Below are 20,052 nucleotides of genomic sequence, written 5' to 3'. Positions count from 1 at the left end.
AGCAGAAGCAAAGAGGAAGGTTTTGAGGTGCTTCCGTAAAAGGAGATGGTTCTCCTCAAGACGGCCAACATTATGGTTATGTGCCAAGACCGCTAGAAGAGTCCGATTTATCATGCCCTCCATGCCAAAATGCAATCGTTTTGGCCTGTACTTTAGGCACATATTGTGGAACACCTCCAAATCTCCTGTGTGGCAGAATTCCATGAGTCCCCTCAAATCTCTTGTTATAGTTTTATCAAATACAATCTTTTCAATGGCTTTGTGAGTGGGTGATGAAGGAATCAACCACTTCTTCTTCCGTGCCTCCTCTTTGGACAAATGGCCATGTTCACAATTGTGGAAATGTTGGTTTGTGGTCCAGCGGTGAACGTTGCTACAGTGTAACATTACTGACCGCCATTTTTCCAGTAGAATTTCCAACGACCCTCCACATGTTTTTGAGCTCCACTAAAGATGGTTGCTGATTGACTTGGACCATGGTGAAATACCTTGCATATCTTTTTTTTTACTTGCAGCCGACATTTTTTTATTGATTGTTTTTGCAAGATGCCAAACGTCAAATTGGTGATTTATATTTTTGTACTCTTCTCTCATTGTCTTGGCAATTGAAACGTGTCTGTCCGTGGCTATCAGGTCGATCACCATTCCCCGCGATTGTAGTTCTTGCAATGATGCTACAAAGTCAAATTTCTCCATGGCCACTGAGGATGTACTTTGTGACACCTGCACGACCACCGAACTCACAATTTTCTTACTTTCCATGTCCTGAAAGTGGTAGGTGCAGTACTTGGCTGAAAATCCTGGGCTGTCGCACTGTCCATCACCGGCTAGCCTGAACCGTTTGCCCGCAAATGTACTATCAATAGACATTTTTTCCATTCTTCAAGCTTCGCTAATGGCTGGAAATAGATAATCGGTTTGGTATTTGTAGAACTGAGTTTTCGCAATGAAATGGATTCCCACAAACTGAAAGAAAGACTCTAACCTTTTAAAACTTGAACCACTAAAAAGTGCAGCCGCTGCACAAAGTAGATTGCCTGCTGGCAGTTGCCCCAGCATGGGTTGTGCAGACCATGAGAAAGGATGATATTTTGTACAGGTGGCATGTATTTTAAGGTTAGTGCCTTGAATTGCACGAGTCACATTAATCAATGGCTCCCCACATACTTCCCCACCAACCGAATGCCCACATTTCATCCGAATAATAATATCAATCAAACAACTATCGAATACAATGAATTTGGCCTCTTTCCTTATACTGTCACTCTGCATCCCAGCTGGTTCGGCCTGTAACGTTGAGGACATGTCACTCACATGAAAGGTAGAATCTCTGATATCGTCTTCCGCTATGTTCAGTGATATTGATGGTGTTTCATTGTCGTCCACTTCATTCTCTTCCATTGCAACATCTGTTCCTTCTCCGGCGATGGGTGAATAAAACAATTTCTTCAACTTTCTCGCGGTCTTAGTTTTTGCGGGTGTGGATTCTGTGAATTGATCTCCGACTGCATCCGAACTACCAGGAGGACATTCACTATCAATGGCTGGATGTGGTATAGCTCCGTTGTCAATCACTTCATATTCTTCCCATTGGCACGATGCATCTCCAGTCTCAAGTCCCTGCCAAAAGGTTTGACAAGCAACATCTCTCGTTCGCTTCACTGTCTGTGTAGATCTAGTTCGTACACCCACTCGCAACTAGAGGACAGATTGGAAAAGGGATGTTCAGTTTAAACACAACTTACAGTATTGAACTATTAACAGTGAAAAACAACATAATATAGTGACCAGGACACTAACCTTCTTTTGCTTTCTTTTCTTTGAAACTTTCTTGCCTCGAACTTCAACATCGGGACGCTGTTGCTCCGACTCGTGTGTGCATGTCTCCACTTCCTCTTGCGCTGCAACGACTATATTTTCATGATAAGCACATCCATCACGCACTGACGCTCCATCGACTCCCTGAAACATAGAACTTTCATTAGTATGTATAATAATATTGAAAACACAAAATGTACTTGGGGACCAATACCCACGTACATCTCAATAGCAAAACACGAATGAACACTTTGTGTAGAACATTCACACGACAATTATTCACGTATTGTTGATCTAGTTAGATGGAACTGTCAAGATCCATACCTCGGGCTCCTCATAGACTTCCATTGATGATATTATTGAAGATGATGCTTCAGTAACTCCCTGAAACACAGTAATTGCATTAGTATGGTTTTCTATTTTGTTAAAAAGAACATACACTTTGTGCAGGCGTCAACGGCTCATCTAAATAGACCTGCACAAATGATCAGTTGTCTAAAATAAATAATGGATATCTAAATATGATTCGATTTGCTCGATCGTTGGAAGTGTCACCACCCAGATATCTGCATCAACTACTAGGGGTGATGTTCTTGTAGAAGAAGCTCCGTCATCTCCCTGAAACATAGTACTTGCGTTTAATAAAGAAGGAAGTATAGCGGATGTAATCACGTCATATGATTTCGCTTGATCGAACTGTCAGTATCCATACCTCGAAATGCATAAGAACATCAAGGGACGATGTAACTGCAGTGCACACTTCTGCAAGCTGTTGCGCCGACCCGTAACTGCATGCTCCCCCTTCTTCTTGGACTAATGCTCCATCGACTCCCTGAAACATAGGACTTTCATTAGTAATTAACACAATATTGAAAAAAGAAGACACATAGGAGGGCGACGACAGAAGGACATATCAATGGCTAAAAACGAAAGAAACATTGTGTGTAACAATCACGCTACAAGAATGCAAGATCTGATGATCTCCATCGATGGAACTGTCCGGAAACGTACCTCGAGCATCTGAGTGACATCAACGGTTGTCGTCAATACGTTGGACTCCTCAGCATCTCCCTGAAAGACAGTACTTGCATTATTTTGGATAACAATAATTATAACTGAAAACAAAGACTAGAGGACGAGTACAAGGGTGTACCATTAGGTAAAATAATCACACGATAAATTAAAACTATTGATTTATATGCCTAAAACAAGTCAGTGGCAGAATAGCTAAGTAAGATTACCCGATAGGCGCTTGAAGTGGCTGATGACTGCAATAACGACACGGATGGAGAATCTTCCGCCTTCATATTGAGTGGATACATAAATGGGGAAATTATTGTTAGCTAATGCTACACACTACCGAATGGGCCGAGAGATAAATACGTAAACTTGACTCACCAGTGGAGGGATGTGGACGAATAGAGTGGGAATAGCGGTTGAGAGCAATTTTCGCCTCGCTCGCGGTGTGTTCTTCTTTATTAGCAATGATGTGGAGTACATGTCTGAGCTAAAGTGCCTGCTGCAGATGCGGTATCGATCACCCCTCTTGTCCGCAAAGACTTCTAGGACTCTACTTTCAAGCTCAGACGGTGGATATCCGCAATATCGGACCCATTCTCTTATCTGATCTATTGTCTTAGGGAAAACATACATTATAGTACCTTCAGATTTATTATGGGTCTTCGAAGGGCAACCGCCAATGGAACAGGCAGGCATTGTGGAAAGTTCTGAAAAGTAAAGATCAACAATTCTCTATGAATACCAATGTGTTAAAAAATTAAATGACACATAAAAGGTTCAATGCAAGGTTTGTTTTGGTTCTTGGAACTATACACGTTATTCACATGCGGATAAGTATTTGAATAACTTTAAAAAAATAGAAAGATAATTTGACTAAACTCAGAACATGTGACTAGTTCCTTGCATGTACTGTCTTGAACGAAAAGAAATTGGACGCAAAATGATTATGGTACATGGCCTTACCTTGACGAACAAACAGTTAGATGCAGGGATCAGTGTAGTTTCTTGTCGTAGAACAGGGAGCAGTTCACAGGTTGCAAACTGACGAGTTTCCTCGAAGTGGTCACGGAAGTTCACAGAGACGAAGAGCAGATAACCAGCACCTTCGCGGGTTAACTAGCAAAGCGCAAAGAAGTTCTCATTAGAATATGAAGTGGGTTATAAAGAATTCGAAACAGGGGTGTGTTTGTGAATGAATGACGTGTATATGTCGTGGCATTATGCGGTTTGCAGGGGGCCGTCCAGCGTGAGGGGGGATGCTTGGCAGGAGACACGGGGCCTGGAGGTAGACATGGGAACAACAACCCATGCTCTATAGACCACTTTGAAGTGTACATGGTCTTTGGCACCTCTTGGCCTTTATCGCTCCCTGACAGCTCCACTTGCCAGCACAAGTACCCCGGTGCGAACTGCCTTTGATAGGGCAGGGGGGGGGAGTGGATTGGGGCGGTGGTCGTGCAGACAAGACACAGGAAGACTCGTGAATGGAGACACACTTATGTGGATTGCAGGGGCCGTCCAGCGTGAGGGGGGATGCTTGGCAGGAGACACGGGGTCTGGAGGTAGACATGGGAACAACAACCCATGCTCTATAGACCACTTTGAAGTGTACATGGTCGTTGGCACCTCTTGGCCTTTATCGCTCCACTTGCCAGCACAAGTACCCCGGTGCGAACTGCCTTTGATAGGGCGGGGGGGGGGTGGATTGGGGCGGTGGTCGTGCAGACAAGACACAGGAAGACTCGTGAATGGAGACACACTTATGTGGATTGCAGGGGGCCGTCCAGCGTGAGGGGGGATGCTTGGCAGGAGACACGGGGTCTGGAGGTAGACATGGGAACAACAACCCATGCTCTATAGACCACTTTGAAGTGTACATGGTCTTTGGCACCTCTTGGCCTTTATCGCTCCCTGACAGCTCCACTTGCCAGCACAAGTACCCTGGTGCGAACTGCCTTTGATAGGGCGGGGGGGGGGGTGGATTGGGGCGGTGGTCGTGCAGACAAGACTCGTTTGCCGCAGGGCCTCACCAAGGAGAGGCCATCTAACTGCATGTAAGAGGCAGGCTGCAGGATCTAATACATGGAAGGCAGGGGTGTGAGTTTATAAATACCTCACCCTCCCAGGAGAATATATGGGTGCAGTTCACCCTGGAGACCCTGGATGCCTAGGCAGTTAGTCAGCAGCAGGCTGGCCTGTGGTGGCAAGGCGGCACGGGCCAGAGGGGGTCATCTCTGTACCCGGTGCCCAAAAGGATGATTTATTATGATCAACCATATGGATTATTTACCTATAACCATGTTTTGTATCAATAAAATCCAACGGCCTTCCTTTTATTGCCAACGCTTGAACAAAGTGGTGTGGTAAGTATTTTTGGGGGAGGAGGCAAGGCCGGGAGGCTTGATGCCAACCCGCAAAATAACATATGTATGTCTGCTGCATATGGGTTCAACGGTTATGTGGATTGAAGGTGGGCGGCCAGCGTGAGGGAGGATGCTGGCCGGAGGCATGTGGTGTGACAAGACAAGGCACAGGAAGACTATTCAATGGAGACACACTAGATTCATTTAAAAAATCAAAACAACCATTGTTAAAATATATGTTGGGTTTTATTTTAGATCTTAATTTCAATTGAACATAAATAATAAACATTACACATTGTAAAGTTCCGGTTGCAGCACATCCAGGGAAAATCCGCGGTATTGTCCACTGTCGCTGGGGAAATGTTGTCTAATGGCAAGTACCGCACAGGCAGGTATTACTCTCCGAACGCGGTGTCCGAGCCTCCCGTAAAGCCACAAGTGAAGCAACGATAGGCCACCAGCCTGTACCACCTGTGAAAATGAAAGATGCAAACTGTATTAAAATGACAAAACTTTCTTATCACTGTCGATTCAGGTAAAAAATGTCATTCTGCTTTGAAAAAAATTCTATCTAGAAAATGCACAATATGGAACCAATTTACATGCATTCGAATGATATGTAGATGTAATTTTATATGTGGGAGACGACCATGAAATAGTAGTGGCATCACTGACATCACAACCAGAGTATACTTACTCGTTACTCGGATTACGCGGACGAACAGTGCCGCGAAGTTCGTGCATAAGCACCATCATCATCCTCAACACGGTCCGTGAGAGGCAGGCTTCCCTGAACTCTGGCAGCTCGGTGATGCATTGCGGACTTGGCTCGCCTTCCGAAATGTAGGCCAAGCACCCGGAATTTTCACGGCAGCAGCAGTTCTCCTCCTCAGTTGGCATTAGCTCGCACCGATTGCACGTGCACCAGGTGGAGACGCCGTCCATGCGACATGGTCCAGGCTCTTCATCCGTTGACTGGTCCTCCCAACTGCCGTCCGAATCCCCATCGTTTTCGCATGCTTGCCTTTCCAGTAGTTCTTGCTCGGTGTACTCGGGCTCATACATATACGGCATTATTGTAGCCATTGTGTGGTAAAGAAAGTAAAATAATTTACAGAGATGGTACAGGTGTTCACAAGGCCTAGAAGCGGCGAAGGTAGCTGACCAGAGCACAGAAACGAGTCACAGAATAGTCAAAGTAACACAGAGAGAGTAATGGAATCGAAAATCTGCTGCTGTGTGTTGTGAAACGGTGTGTTTATACTTATAGAGGAAAGAGGCGTCCTGCCATTTCCATGGCGACACTTCATTAGCTGAGGCGCAGCGATTGTTGACACGAAACGTGCTTTGGCGTTGGGAAATGGGCGGTACGCGTCTGCTGATGTCAGGATCAGGGGCGGGGGATTTGATTTAGTGCCGCAAAAGCAGGTGAGCCAGGGCGATGGGGGGAAATGATAGGATTATCAGAAAATGGCGGCTGATTTCGAGTGCGTTAATGGACGAAAAGTCGGGTAAGGTCCATAGGAAAGTTTTCTACGATCTACCGATTTATGCTTAAAAACACATGGCCGAACCGTAGGGACATTAAAAAAAAAAATCCCGGAACTATCCTTTAAGCGGGATTTTGAAAGCAGATCAGCTGGGAAGCAGAAAGGAGAAACAGCAGGGAATAGCTGACACAAGCCAAAGGGAAAGCCCTAACTGGATAATTGGAGAACCTGAAAGAAGTTCACAAGGCGAGGACTACTCAGGCAGCCACATAGTAATTCTGCCAAATGCCCGGCAAAGTGCGCAATACAGAACGCGCAGCCGCGGAGCGTATGAAAACTACAGAGCGGCTGCCGAGCCCGCTGGAGACCCGAATGCTACCCGAGCCGCAGAAAGGGACACAGCTGCTTGGGAACTGCCTATACCTGCGAGAAGGAAACCTGTACGTGGGAAGCCCGGGAGGTGTTGGAGGTCCAGGGTAGCAACTGGGTAAATGTTGTAGCCTGAAAGAGGGGTCTGGGACCCAGAAGCAAACGAGGAAGAGTTGTAGACATGGCAACAGTGTGAACCAAGCAGATACAACGCAACAGTGCGAGTCTGGGACCCTGTATGCAAACAAATTAAAGCAGGAAGAGGTGTATGCTTAGCAAGTGAGGGAAGCAAGTAGACACTATGCTGCAGTGCGAGTCTGGGACCCACACTCATGTGAGAAAGCAGAGTTTAAAGTGAAGAGGTTATGAGACCCTGTGAGGGAAAGAAAGACAGTTCATGACAGAACTGTTGGGGAGTTCATCCAAAGCCCACAAAGTGCACGCAAATACAAGCTCCAAAAGTCTTTTTGAAAAGACACACCGTGTATACAAAGCATCCCCACACATATAAACGTCCCAGTGTAGGGCCGAAAATGCCCTAGTAGCAATGCTTAAGTAAGCCATAATGTCACGCCGCGCGCTCGCTCGCGGGCGCCACTTACCTGTCCTGGGGTCCCTGGTCCACGGCCGCAGCGGTCTCCTCCTTCATGGAGGCTGTACCCGCGGTGGCGTCTCTCCTCACGCCGACCCGCGGTTCGGATGGGCTCCGTGGACGCCGCCATCTTGCGAGGTTCTGCGCATGCGCGGATCGTCAGTATTCGACGTCCCGCGCATGCGCAGTGTCGGAACATGCGTTCCAAGCCTCGCTTTGACCCCGGGCCATAAAAGGGCACCGCATACACAGGGACAACACGTCTCAACGCAGTTGTTACTGTGTATGCGCTGCTGGAGTCCTGGCGCTCGTTTTCCAGCCCTCCAGTTCCCTGTTCTACCTTTTTCTGCCTAGTCCTGCCTCATTTCCTTATTTCCTTCTTGCTTCCTGGCCCCCCTACCCTTTCTTCCCTATTTTGCTGATCCCTTGTCTGTTCCTGGTTTAGGGATCCCTTGCCTGTTCCTGGTTTAGGGTAGGGGAGGTCCTGTCTGGGTTCCTAGTGGTTGTGGGGATTTCCCTGTCAGTACTGCTTTTCCTTGCAGTCTGTTCTCCTTTGCCTGTCTTGTGCCCTGCCGGTACCTGTGCCTTACTGCCTTCTTGGAAGTTCCTGTGTTCAGCCCTGTTATCTTCGGTGACTTCATCAAGCCTTCTCAGCCAGTGGAAACACTGTCCCGACGTCACGCAAATTCTGAGAAGTGCCACCCGTGGCGTTGGGAGTTGGTTCAGTGCCATCCTGTCTTATATCGTCAGGAGGGGATTGGGCTAATTTCTCGCGCTACCCATTCATCGGCCATCATACATCGACATACTGGCAACCTCAACTCCACGGTCTACAGGAAGAAGAGGTAACCCACGATCTCGTGAAGATTCGTTTAACACATAATCCCAGCGAGTAAGCCATAAATGCAGACCTCACATCCGAGTATTACCACATATCCTTAGCAGCTATAGAAACACTTAGCATTAGTCAGGGAATCAGTAGACGAACTCATAATGATAACAATTGACAAATGAACTCGTACACTAATTGAATGACCAACACAAGTAGGCCTCGAGACATATTCAGCCTTCTCTGAAGCTTACAAATCCTTTTTATTTAACAGGAAATATCAGCCAGATGCTTGCAGAGAAGCACACGCATACAAGCTGCAAATTCCCACAGCATGCTTGAAGGCCGCGCACTGATTGGTCAAGGGAAGTGGGCAAACACGTTCTCAAGCCTGAACTTGGATACTGAAGTCATGCAAAAGCTGCAGAGGGATTGGCTGAGACACATCAGTTTAACTGACTTCCCAAGTCTGTGTTCAAAGGATTTATATAACAACTTATGTTCCTAGCCAGTACATTAAAACCTATCGCAGTGAAGGTCACAAGTTGATGGGAATTAAACAATGAGCAGTGAAGAGCAGGCCTATTAAGAAAGAGTGCAACACTGCCCTCTGTAGGAAAAACCTCACTGAAAGAGATACAGTTGCCAAGATAGGAACCATACAAAACATCAGTGCACATAAGGTTGAAGTGATTAGGTACCAATAACTTTAATAGATAATGCATGAATAGCCCTAAACTGCACATACACAATACTAGTGAGGAGAATGTTTATAATATTGCAAGTCACATACACATATTCATATCATTGCAAGAGAATAGAGTTTGCAAACACTTAAGCCCCAGTTTATGAGGTCACCAACAGAGCAAACGAAATCATTCCAAACCATGAGAAAGGAAGGCGAAGCAAAATGTTTCCAACAAGGAGTTGCAATGTTGAACTGGCAATCAACAGTTCATAATGGTGGGAAACTTTAGAAAGTTGCCAACCGATGAGGTCTTTGGGAAGAGGAAGTAAAGTTATAAATTTGTTATCACACTGTCACATCTCACACAGGGATTGGTTGAATTCTATCAAGTCACTCACTCCACAATACTCCTCTTGGCTTGGAACAGCCAATCACCTATAAAGCCCAGAGGTTACAAGTTCTAAAACATAGCATCCAATCAGCATCATGAGAAGAAAGATGATCTCAGTGCCAATTAATTAATAATCTGATGTCTTGCTAGGGTCATGAGGTTAGAATAAGCCAATTGGGCTAGCTATTGTATAGATTCACCTATAGTGCACATGGCAATGCCCAGTCATAGGCTGGGGATTTGTGACTAACCTATAAAATTTCATGTAATTTCACCTCTGATAATTACTATAAATGCAGCCATTTTTCGGTCGCCATGTTGAATGTCTTTTTGATAATTTCCCAAGTGTAATAAACCTTTTGTTTTTCTCATATCTCGTGCATTATTTTTGGCTTATTGGATTGATTTTTATTATTTGATTTTGGGGCTTGCCTTAAATGGTTGCTGGCCCGTACGGGGATCCAAGTCTCTTCCGAATAGTTGTGAGCTCCTCCGCCACACTCCTGGGAAAGCGAGGCTAAGCTGCAGGAAGCAGAAGACTGCACAGACCACGAGGAGGCAGCCAGCGCCGGGATTACCCAGAGGCTTGCCTGATCACTTCAAGCCTGAGCCTGCCCCTAAAGTGCAAACCATTGAGGGGCGACGCAGCCCCAGAAGACTTCGGAAGACCATAGCGAGAAAATGCACCTGATCAGAGAACTACAACAGGATAATGAGTATACATGCGGAAGTGGAGTGAGTGGCGTGTGAACCATGTGGTTTGTTTTGCTTTGTTTTTTATTTTAGTAGAAACTGAAGAGGGCTGCAGTAGCGAGGAGCGGTGATGTCACGTTAGTTGTAAATATGTGTGGTGGTTTTTGTGATTGTTTGTGCGCGGTGACACACTGTGATTTTGTGTTCGGGTATTGTTCTCTGTTGCCTTTTTTGTTGTTTGTGCTTATACAGGGACTGAGAGGTGCGCCATTGGAGGGGTGGGGTGCAGCCCTCAGAGGTGGCATTGAAAGTAATGTTTTGCTCTTTTGTGTGTATTAGGCACTGATCAGTTGTGTGATTTAAAAGAAAGAGTACTCCAGTAGAGCATATGTGCAAAGAGCTCCCAACCTATGGGTAGAAGATAATTAAGTACAATAATGAGTCCACAATACTCCTCTTGGCTTGGAACAGCCAATCACCTATAAAGCCCAGAGGTTACAAGTTCTAAAACATAGCATCCAATCAGCATCATGGGAAGAAAGATGATCTCAGTGCCAATTAATTAATAATCTGATGTCTTGCTAGGGTCATGAGGTTAGAATAAGCCAATTGGGCTAGCTATTGTATAGATTCACCTATAGTGCACATGGCAATGCCCAGTCATAGGCTGGGGATTTGTGACTAACCTATAAAATTTCATGTAATTTCACCTCTGATAATTACTATAAATGCAGCCATTTTTCGGTCGCCATGTTGAATGTCTTTTTGATAATTTCCCAAGTGTAATAAACCTTTTGTTTTTCTCATATCTCGTGCATTATTTTTGGCTTATTGGATTGATTTTTATTATTTGATTTTGGGGCTTGCCTTAAATGGTTGCTGGCCCGTACGGGGATCCAAGTCTCTTCCGAATAGTTGTGAGCTCCTCCGCCACACTCCTGGGAAAGCGAGGCTAAGCTGCAGGAAGCAGAAGACTGCACAGACCACGAGGAGGCAGCAAGCGCCGGGATTACCCAGAGGCTTGCCTGATCACTTCAAGCCTGAGCCTGCCCCTAAAGTGCAAACCATTGAGGGGCGACGCAGCCCCAGAAGACTTCGGAAGACCATAGCGAGAAAATGCACCTGATCAGAGAACTACAACAGGATAATGAGTATACATGCGGAAGTGGAGTGAGTGGCGTGTGAACCATGTGGTTTGTTTTGCTTTGTTTTTTATTTTAGTAGAAACTGAAGAGGGCTGCAGTAGCGAGGAGCGGTGATGTCACGTTAGTTGTAAATATGTGTGGTGGTTTTTGTGATTGTTTGTGCGCGGTGACACACTGTGATTTTGTGTTCGGGTATTGTTCTCTGTTGCCTTTTTTGTTGTTTGTGCTTATACAGGGACTGAGAGGTGCGCCATTGGAGGGGTGGGGTGCAGCCCTCAGAGGTGGCATTGAAAGTAATGTTTTGCTCTTTTGTGTGTATTAGGCACTGATCAGTTGTGTGATTTAAAAGAAAGAGTACTCCAGTAGAGCATATGTGCAAAGAGCTCCCAACCTATGGGTAGAAGATAATTAAGTACAATAATGAGTGGGCAGTGGGAACAGGAGGGAAAATATTTGTCCGTGGCAACTGTATGAGGAAGTTGAGGGTGTGAATAAAGAAAAGGGAGATACAGAAGGTACAGAAGCCCCACCTTTTCAGGAGCACAAATACGACACCAGCTGCAATGCTTGCAGAGTCTTGCCCCAGACAACCTCAAAACGCATCCAGTTGTCACAGACTCCAGTACCTGTGCAGCTGATGGCCCCACCCACAACCAGACTTTATCCTCTAAGGCCTGCAGCAGGGTACACAAACCCCCAATACAAACTCCCAGCTTATTCGGAAACAAATGTATTCTGAGGAACAGGTGAGCCTATTGATAAGTGAGATCCGGCCATAGTAAAACTAGAAAATAAATCGCATAAGGATTTAGAAGCAGCGCTATGCAAAACAGAAGAGGAATTGATTTGATTTGATTCTAGCATTCATAGAGGGCATTCCCCGTAGGGTACAAACAGAAACTGCATCTAGGTGCAGATGTTAAATTCTAAAGGGGGACATGCCACAAGCCACAAGCTACGTCTGTATATATGTATATATTGCCTGTATGCCCTGATCACTATGTACTGTAAATTTGTTGATTTTATGTAACTGTTCGCTCATGTAACCATGTCTAAGTTGCGCCCTGATACCTCCGGGCCTGATGGTGCGCGTTACAAATAAAACAAATACAAAAATGAAAGTGGTCCATCGAAGTTTCAGCAAAGGGAGTTCCAGGACCGAGGCCCAAAATTGAGAACTGTCTGCCACCCCACGTTTTCATTTTAACAGATGGCACTGTCAGAAGACACTTGTGTGCAGAGCAGAGAGATCGGTTTGGACAATAGGTTTCAATTTTTGCGATCATATAGGCTGGTGCAAGGCCATGAATGCACCTAAAAACAAAACATAATAATCTTAAACAAGATTCGCTGATGAACTGGGAGCCAATGAATGCTCTTTCGATATTGTGAAACCGTTGCCTTTCTTGGCAATGAAAAGATCAGCCTGATTGCAGAGTTATGTGCAACCTGCAGTCTCCTGATTTGGACACCCATAAGAAGGGCATTGCAGTAGTCCAATTTTGAATTTGTGAGTATGCCTACCACAATTGGACTGTCCTTTTCTGCACGATGAGAGGCACGATGGGCTTGATAAGTTTCAGTTGGTAATACATAGATGTAACCATCTGATTAACATAGATGTTGCTGTCCATGCTAGATTGCCAGATGCAGCCAAGATTTTTAACTGCACCTGAAAATGTTGTAGGAGCTCCAAACATGGCTGAGCACGGATTACACCATCTTTCTCTTAGAGACTTTAACAGTGATCTCCGTTTTTGATGGATTCAGCTGGAGCTTATTTTGCAGCATCCACATTTTAATTTTGTTGGCACAAGCTAAAACTCTCTGAATTGCCTTCAGTGGGTGTTTAAGCTGTACATAAATCTGGGAGTTGTCAGCATATGAGTGCTAACACAAACCAAATTCAGAAAAAGATATTGAGTACTGGGCAAATATACAATAACAGGGACAATGACGATCGCTGGGGGACCCCATGCACCACAGCCAGTGACTACAGCCAAACCATTGGTAGACCGGATAGATCTTGACACTTTAGCAATATTGAACAATTGAAAGTAGACCCAGTACTGCAAGCTACAAACATTTAGTTATGTACAAAAACCCCAACACTGGTTATCATTGTGCTGGATGATAGACTTAGCAAGGAAATCTAGGTGACTCAAGGTGCACAGCTGGGATGTCTCCTCGCCCAATGTCTCCTTAACCTTTACACCAATGATGTATACACAATACTTAAAGTGGAAGTTATCTCAGGAATTGTATTGTTCCAATGAATAGGGCATGTATTTTTTTTTAGCATATATCGATTGATCCTTTAAAAAAATCCCTGCGGCATCAGTTTCTCACACTTACCTGGGGTGGTGCTGACGCTGCAAGGTCATTTAAAAAAAATGCTTTGTCTTTTTCCTGTGCTCCGCTTACCGTAATGGTAAGCGGGGGACACCCCTGCAACCCCTGACACTCATTACTGTCACCAAGGAGAGCGGGGGACACCCCTGCAACTTCCACTTCTTTTGGGCGCAGTCATGGGAGTCGGCATACACTAAAATGCCGGCAGCACAGTCAGCATTTTAGCATCTCAATTTTTGTGTTTCCTTACAATAATCCATACATATTGTCCTTTTTCCCTTGTAGGGTTTAAACAGAATTTATTCTATTTCAAGGCCTATTGCCCAGTATTCTGTTGCGTGTTGTCTTGTTTTTATATGCAAGGGAATCTATAAGCTCCCTCTTCAAAAGTTTCCAAATTGTGTGTTTGTAATTCTGGAACATTCTGTTAAAAAAGATTTTAAAGGAATAAAAGCAAAATCTAAAAAATGCGACGAGAAGTGCAATTAAAACAATCTTAACGTGCTGTTTATCGCCTAAAGTAATGCGTTCTTTGATTTCACAAGGATACAGAAAGGCATTGACTGTGCATGGATTTAAGCTCAACTACTAGTTTGGTATTCCTGGTACTCGAATAATGCAGTCCTCTTTAGAGGCAGTAGGTTCTTGTTCTTGAGCCATCCAGTATAGGGACACAGGAGGTCAAGGCGCACGATGTACTCTACAGGCTCCATCGTAATGTCACAGGTTTAACATATCCAAGTGGATAATGATGAAGATTTTCATCGGATAACCAGGCCCTTCAGGTCTTCTGTTTCTCAACCCCCTCGCCCCCTAATGGCCCTGTCTGTTCTATAATCGTGAGCTAATTATTCCTAAACCTTACTCTTTGCTTAATAACAAAAATGATTCCATAACACAGATATATTACATATCTGAGTAATTCTGTTTTGTCTCCTTACAGCTTGAGGGCACAGCTACAACATAAGGCAGAACCTGGGGTAACAGGTATGCAGCGCAAGAGAGGGTATTGCACCCTCTGTCGGGCACACTACAGAAGCCTTGAGCAGGTGAGACTGCAGCAGTGGCTGTTGTGTGAATCGAGGACAAAAATTAAATTGATCTATTCTGCTTCATTGTCAGATTTGAAATTGCTCCCTTGTTCTTCTCCTTCATAACAAATGCATAATTTAGTAATTTGGCTTCTGGCATGGAATTAAAGGTTTGGGTTGAGGCAGGTAGACAGCAAAGGCTCTGAGATGGACCAAAAAGGTATCTTCATTTGGGAGGTTTCCCTACTACAAGTCTATATAAACTGTGAAGGGGTGTTGACTGTCTGGGGTTTTTCTTTTGTTGACAACGCTGATTCGACGTGTTATACTGTTGTACAGTAGTTTATTTTTCTTTCAATGTATAATGGTGTAAGTGTAAAGAAACCTACTGGTGTAGTCACCTCTGTGCTTTCTAAAAAACGGAATTTCATGGGGATAAGGGAAATAATAATGTTATGATATAAACTCTTCCTCTGTACCTATTCTGGAGGATGCTGATAATGACATCAAATTGTTCCGGGAGTGTCTGTTTTTATATCAAAAATAAATATACACTCCTTTAAGCAAGCACAAAAAAGGATAGTGTGCAAATATGTATACCAAAATGACACAAGTCTGTGAAATAAGAAATGCTGTCCCTCTGGGTTCCATCAGGGCGTTTAAGAAGAACATGATGCATGCACATTTTAATACATGCTTCCCCACTTACACAGCATTATTACTCAAACTTGCGTCTTAAGCAGAGCAGTGTCTCCATGCAGGCCCTTCGAGTCCCACACAAGTGATGGAAAGTGGTATTTGGCAATGTCTAAAATATTGGCTTACTGCCCGAGTGAAGTGTTAAGGTTCACAGACTAGCAAGTCAAATAAAGAAGGCAGCATTAGCTTTAAAAGTAAAATTTCCAAACTATGAAAATGGTTGTTATTTAAAAACTTTTATTTATTTAACTTGACATCTCCAAGAGAAGCGAGTAACATACAAGGCACGTGATAATCAAATACATTGCATACAGTGCAGGTACATAGTGTTAATATGCAGCATGATTATGAACATGGGGATCATCTGAAGCACAGGTGAGGGGCTGGGGAACTAAGGCTTCAATAGTTGGTGGGGGGGGTGGGAGGGAATGGGAGATTCATCATCCAAGTATGATTGTTAAAACTAGTGGAACTATGCTGTCACTTAAATATAAAAGTAGCATAACTCAGTTGCCATTAGTTGCCCACTACCTTTCACTTCTGTTGTGCGATGAACGGACAGGGATTATCCGAGGCCTGTGAGATGGGGAATACAAGAAAAACAAAGAAAAGGAATTGATGACAATGTTATGCAGTGCAGAGAAAAAAAAATGGGGTGGGGGAAAGGAAAGAGATGATTTAGACAGTCTTTTTGTGGAGAAAGGGGGTGAAAAGTTAGAGGGTTGGAAGAAGAGGGGTAAGTATGCAAAGATGAATGAGTGATTAAATTAATGATTGGATGAGTGTTCCTTTCCCACTCTGCTGCACGTAACCACCTGCATGTGCTCTGTTCCCGTCTGTAACTACCTGCTTATTTTCTTGTGCTCTATAACTTCTTTTTCTTTTCATGCTACAGTTTCATTTTGCTCTTATCCACCTGCCGTGCTTTACAGGACTCATTGCACACCTTGTGATTCAAGTAAATGATGATAGTTCTGGGGAGGGTCAAGGAGGTGAGCCTATCTCCTATACATGCTGTCCTCTGCCAAGAAAAGGGGGTTCTTTTAAGCTGAGGTTCTGGGTGGTCTGCCAAACATAATCGTGAGCAAACATAAGAGCACTGGGGTGGAGGCGGGGCCACCTTTGGGCACGGGCAAACTGGGCAGTCGCCAGGGGTGCTAAATTTAAATCATGTTTTAGGCCCCTGTGGCTGCAGGTGCACCAGAACGGGGTGCTTGCGTCATTTTAGTTTTTTTTATTCTTTTATCAAGGGTGCTGTGGCACTTGGAAATATATGAAAATTACAATTCCCAGAATTCCAAGCACAACCAGAACTGGATAGCCTTCTCATGCACAGCCACAGGAAACCTGAGACCTCTGTACTATAAAACCGTATTATAAGAGGCTGTGAAATGCAAAATTTAAATATTTGTGCCAAGTGGTGCTTAGAATGTATGTGTTCAAGAGCTTAAATGGTAGCATTGTGTAAGGGTGCAGAACTAAGTTCTTGGGCTTCGCCAACTTTTATCAATGCTTCATTCCACGTTTTTCTCAACTAGCCAACAGTCTAACCCGCCTGACTAGTACCAAGGTGCCGTTTCTCTGGGACACGCAGGCCGAGGAGGCATTCCTGGAATTGAAAAGATCTTTCATGTCGGCTCCTGTTCTTAGACATCCAGATGATGAAAAGCCATTTGTGGTTGAAACAGACGAATCGAACTACGCAATTGGTGCGGTCTTACTACAGCAAGATGCAATCACGGGAATAGAGCACCCGGTGGCATACTATTCAAGGAAATTGTCAGTGAGCGAGAGAAACTATGCAGTGATAGAAAAAGACACGAGGGGTCATAGTGTTTGCTATAAACAGTTATTCAAGGCAAAAAGGAAAAGAAAAGCCCTATCTCGCCTGAACTCTGAGGGGGTTCCCCAATGTCCAGCGTGTGACAAACCGAATGGTGTTTCGCCTACTAGTTCCTGGGGATCTCTTTCTCTCTCTCTCTCTCAGGTGGCCAGAGCATGGCCATCACCTTTGAATCTCTCTCTCAGGTGGACCAGTGCGGAAGGATCACCTGGGTGAGGGGTCTTCGGGGTGTGGGGTGAGATGACCGATGGTGAGATGCTGTATTCCCCTCTTTCCTGTACCCATTAGATTCTCTGATGTCCCAACTCCCCCCCCCCAAACCCCGTTTTCTACACAAACACTGGGCTGAGGAAAAGGGCAACTGAGAGTAAAGAGGCTAACCCTTAGACATGTCCCGCTAATCGGGTCAGACAAAGTCAGGCACTTGACTTAAAGTGCATGCATGATATCAATTTGCACGCCTCACACGGATAAAAGGAAGAACATAGAGACACACTCTGAGCTAGGTGCAGCACGAGAAGGAGCAGAACTTTCAGGGCAAAGGCGAATTTAGTGGAGAAGAGCAACGGACCAGGGGACAAGAGAATGGGTAGAGAACACCAGGAGTTACCTGTAGGAGGTTGTTGCCTCCGAAAGGCCGCGAAAGATGCCTGGAAAAAGCCAAATCCCAAACAATAAGCTGCATTGTGTTTCAAGGACGCCAGAGACCCTCCCGGTTGAACGGCAGAGTTGGGGAGGCGAGGCCAAGCCTGTGGTATTAGCCTTGACTTGTGAAAAACTGCAAAGAAAGAAACGCACACCGCCGGTGAGTTGGCAAGAGACATGAAAGACTGGTGTGCGTCAAGGAAAGATTGAAGTGGTAAAAATATATCGAACAAATTGAAGGCTGCACGCGTGCGGATGAGACGAAAAGAAAGGCGACCTGTGAATGAACATTGAAATACTGATAGCTGTGAAACGAGCGATACTGAGTAACGGAGTGGTCCAGGAAAATAAAGTAGCCCACTCTAAAGTCTTTGTGATAGGTGAAATGTTTGTAGTGATAAAGTGAATGAACTGTAAAAGTGAAGTGATCAAAATTAATCCTGAGAGAAGGGGAGAGTAAAAGGTGAACGTTGAACTTTGGTGCTTATGACATCAAACTACCCATATCAAGAGACACTGGGGCAAATAGCGCAAGAGTGTGATTTAAAAGGGAAAGTCGACGTGGTCCTGCGGACGGTCTATAGTAAAAAGCCACGCACATTCAGAAGTCTTCAACATCAAGGAAAAGGTCTGAGCCCGATTAAGGGAGACCAACGTGAACATTTGCTTTGAAAGGTCTGAGCCCGACTGAAGGAGACGGGCATGAACTTTTTGTTGAACTGTGTTTTGGAAGCTGGAAAGTGAGACTTTAACATGGAAGGCCAGGCGGGCCTTGATCCACATTTTGAACTACCTTTATGTTAAGAATCTGAGCCAGTGTGTGTCATCCTGCCTATGGGGACCACCTTTCTCCGTGCTGTCTAACGTGGGGAGGAGAGCGGACTCGGCCAACTTTAGTCTTTATATTTGAACACTGACTTTCCTTTGCATACATATTCTCCTTTAAACACTTTTTGGAAAAGAGATGGGGCAGGCATTAGGTTTTGTAGTATAGACCATTTTTGATTTCACTGACTGAACTAGGACTTTTATATTTATTTTTTGATGGTCGAGACTACTCCCATCCTAGCTACAGGGTAAAGTAGGAGTTTCTCCAACCCCATTGAAAACTTCCATAAAGGTTTTACCAATTGTACCTTTTGTGTCAGTGTCATACCTGGGAATACCATGCCTCACAACTGTCAAAGTCCAAATTCCGTCCATTACACATTAAGATAACTAAATCAAAAGCAGGTATCTTCTTGGTCCAGAGAAATGACTCCCTTCTCCTGGACAAAAGGGAGTACTTTTTTGGTAAGAAATGTGATTAAGTCCTTGGCGTCACGGTCAGCACCCGCCTTCACATGGGGCTGGTTTTGGCTCTCGTGTTTCGTTCAGGGATGACTTAACGCCTTGTCATGTCCTTCTTTGGTTTTTATCTGGTTTGCTCCAATCCCTCTTTGTGAACCACCAGACTGTTGCAATGGTTACTCAGTATTGCTCCGCATTCCCTTCTAGTCTCAGTAGTAAGTGAGTGTTGATGTAGTAGCTCAATAAGACTCCTTCTCCCATTACTCTCTATTTGGATTGCCTTAGAAAAGTACATAAGAGGCAATTCAGCCCAAACTGCTTGGTCACATCCATTCTGCCTCACACCGCAAGCCTCCTCAATCATGTTTCGGCCTCTTTGCGCCGCATTAGTGAGAAGTAGCTATGGTCTCTAGGCCCAGCAGGCACAGGACCCATGTCCGGGTCAGACCTTGTCGCCCTCAAACGCAAGTGCAGAGTGGCTGAGAGGAAATGGCGTGCTTCTGGTACATCCTCTGACAAACTGGCCTGCCGCCTGCTCCAAAGGCATTACCGGCTCTCTGTCCGCACCAAGAAGAGAGCTCACATCCAAGCCTGCGTTTCTGCGGCATCTAACAACTCGGCTGAACTCTTTCAAATCTACTAGAAACTAGCCAATCCTGCTGCAGTCTCTACCTCGTCTGTCTCTTCCCAGGCCCTCTGCACGGCTCTGGCTTCTCATTTAATCTCTAAAACTCATGACATTGTGTCCTCTCGCTTGTCCTCGCTCCCTCCTCCCTTTACTTCCTGCTCTTCCT

General features: G+C 44.9%; 1 protein-coding gene across 3 annotated transcripts in view; it reads left to right on the top strand.

Moving 5' to 3' along the window:
* The window catches only part of ZDBF2 (zinc finger DBF-type containing 2), a 326,002-nt gene that overhangs the window by 161,077 nt on the left and 144,873 nt on the right, over window positions 1-20,052 (top strand). For 2 of the 3 annotated variants that reach the window (XM_069615579.1, XM_069615580.1), the window contains one exon: window positions 14,694-14,799. In XM_069615579.1, coding sequence (XP_069471680.1) covers window positions 14,694-14,799 — 106 coding nt within the window. Of the gene's footprint in view, window positions 1-14,693; window positions 14,800-20,052 lie in introns of those variants that run through there. The other variant, XM_069615581.1, reaches the window with a different exon arrangement.

This window comes from Ambystoma mexicanum, chromosome 9 (genome assembly GCF_040938575.1).
Source record: "Ambystoma mexicanum isolate Mex_15411 chromosome 9, UKY_AmexF1_1, whole genome shotgun sequence".
NCBI classification, from domain to species: Eukaryota; Metazoa; Chordata; class Amphibia; order Caudata; family Ambystomatidae; genus Ambystoma; species Ambystoma mexicanum.
The sequence above is the reverse complement of the archived record's forward strand: the minus strand, read 5'-3'. Positions and strand labels throughout refer to the sequence as shown.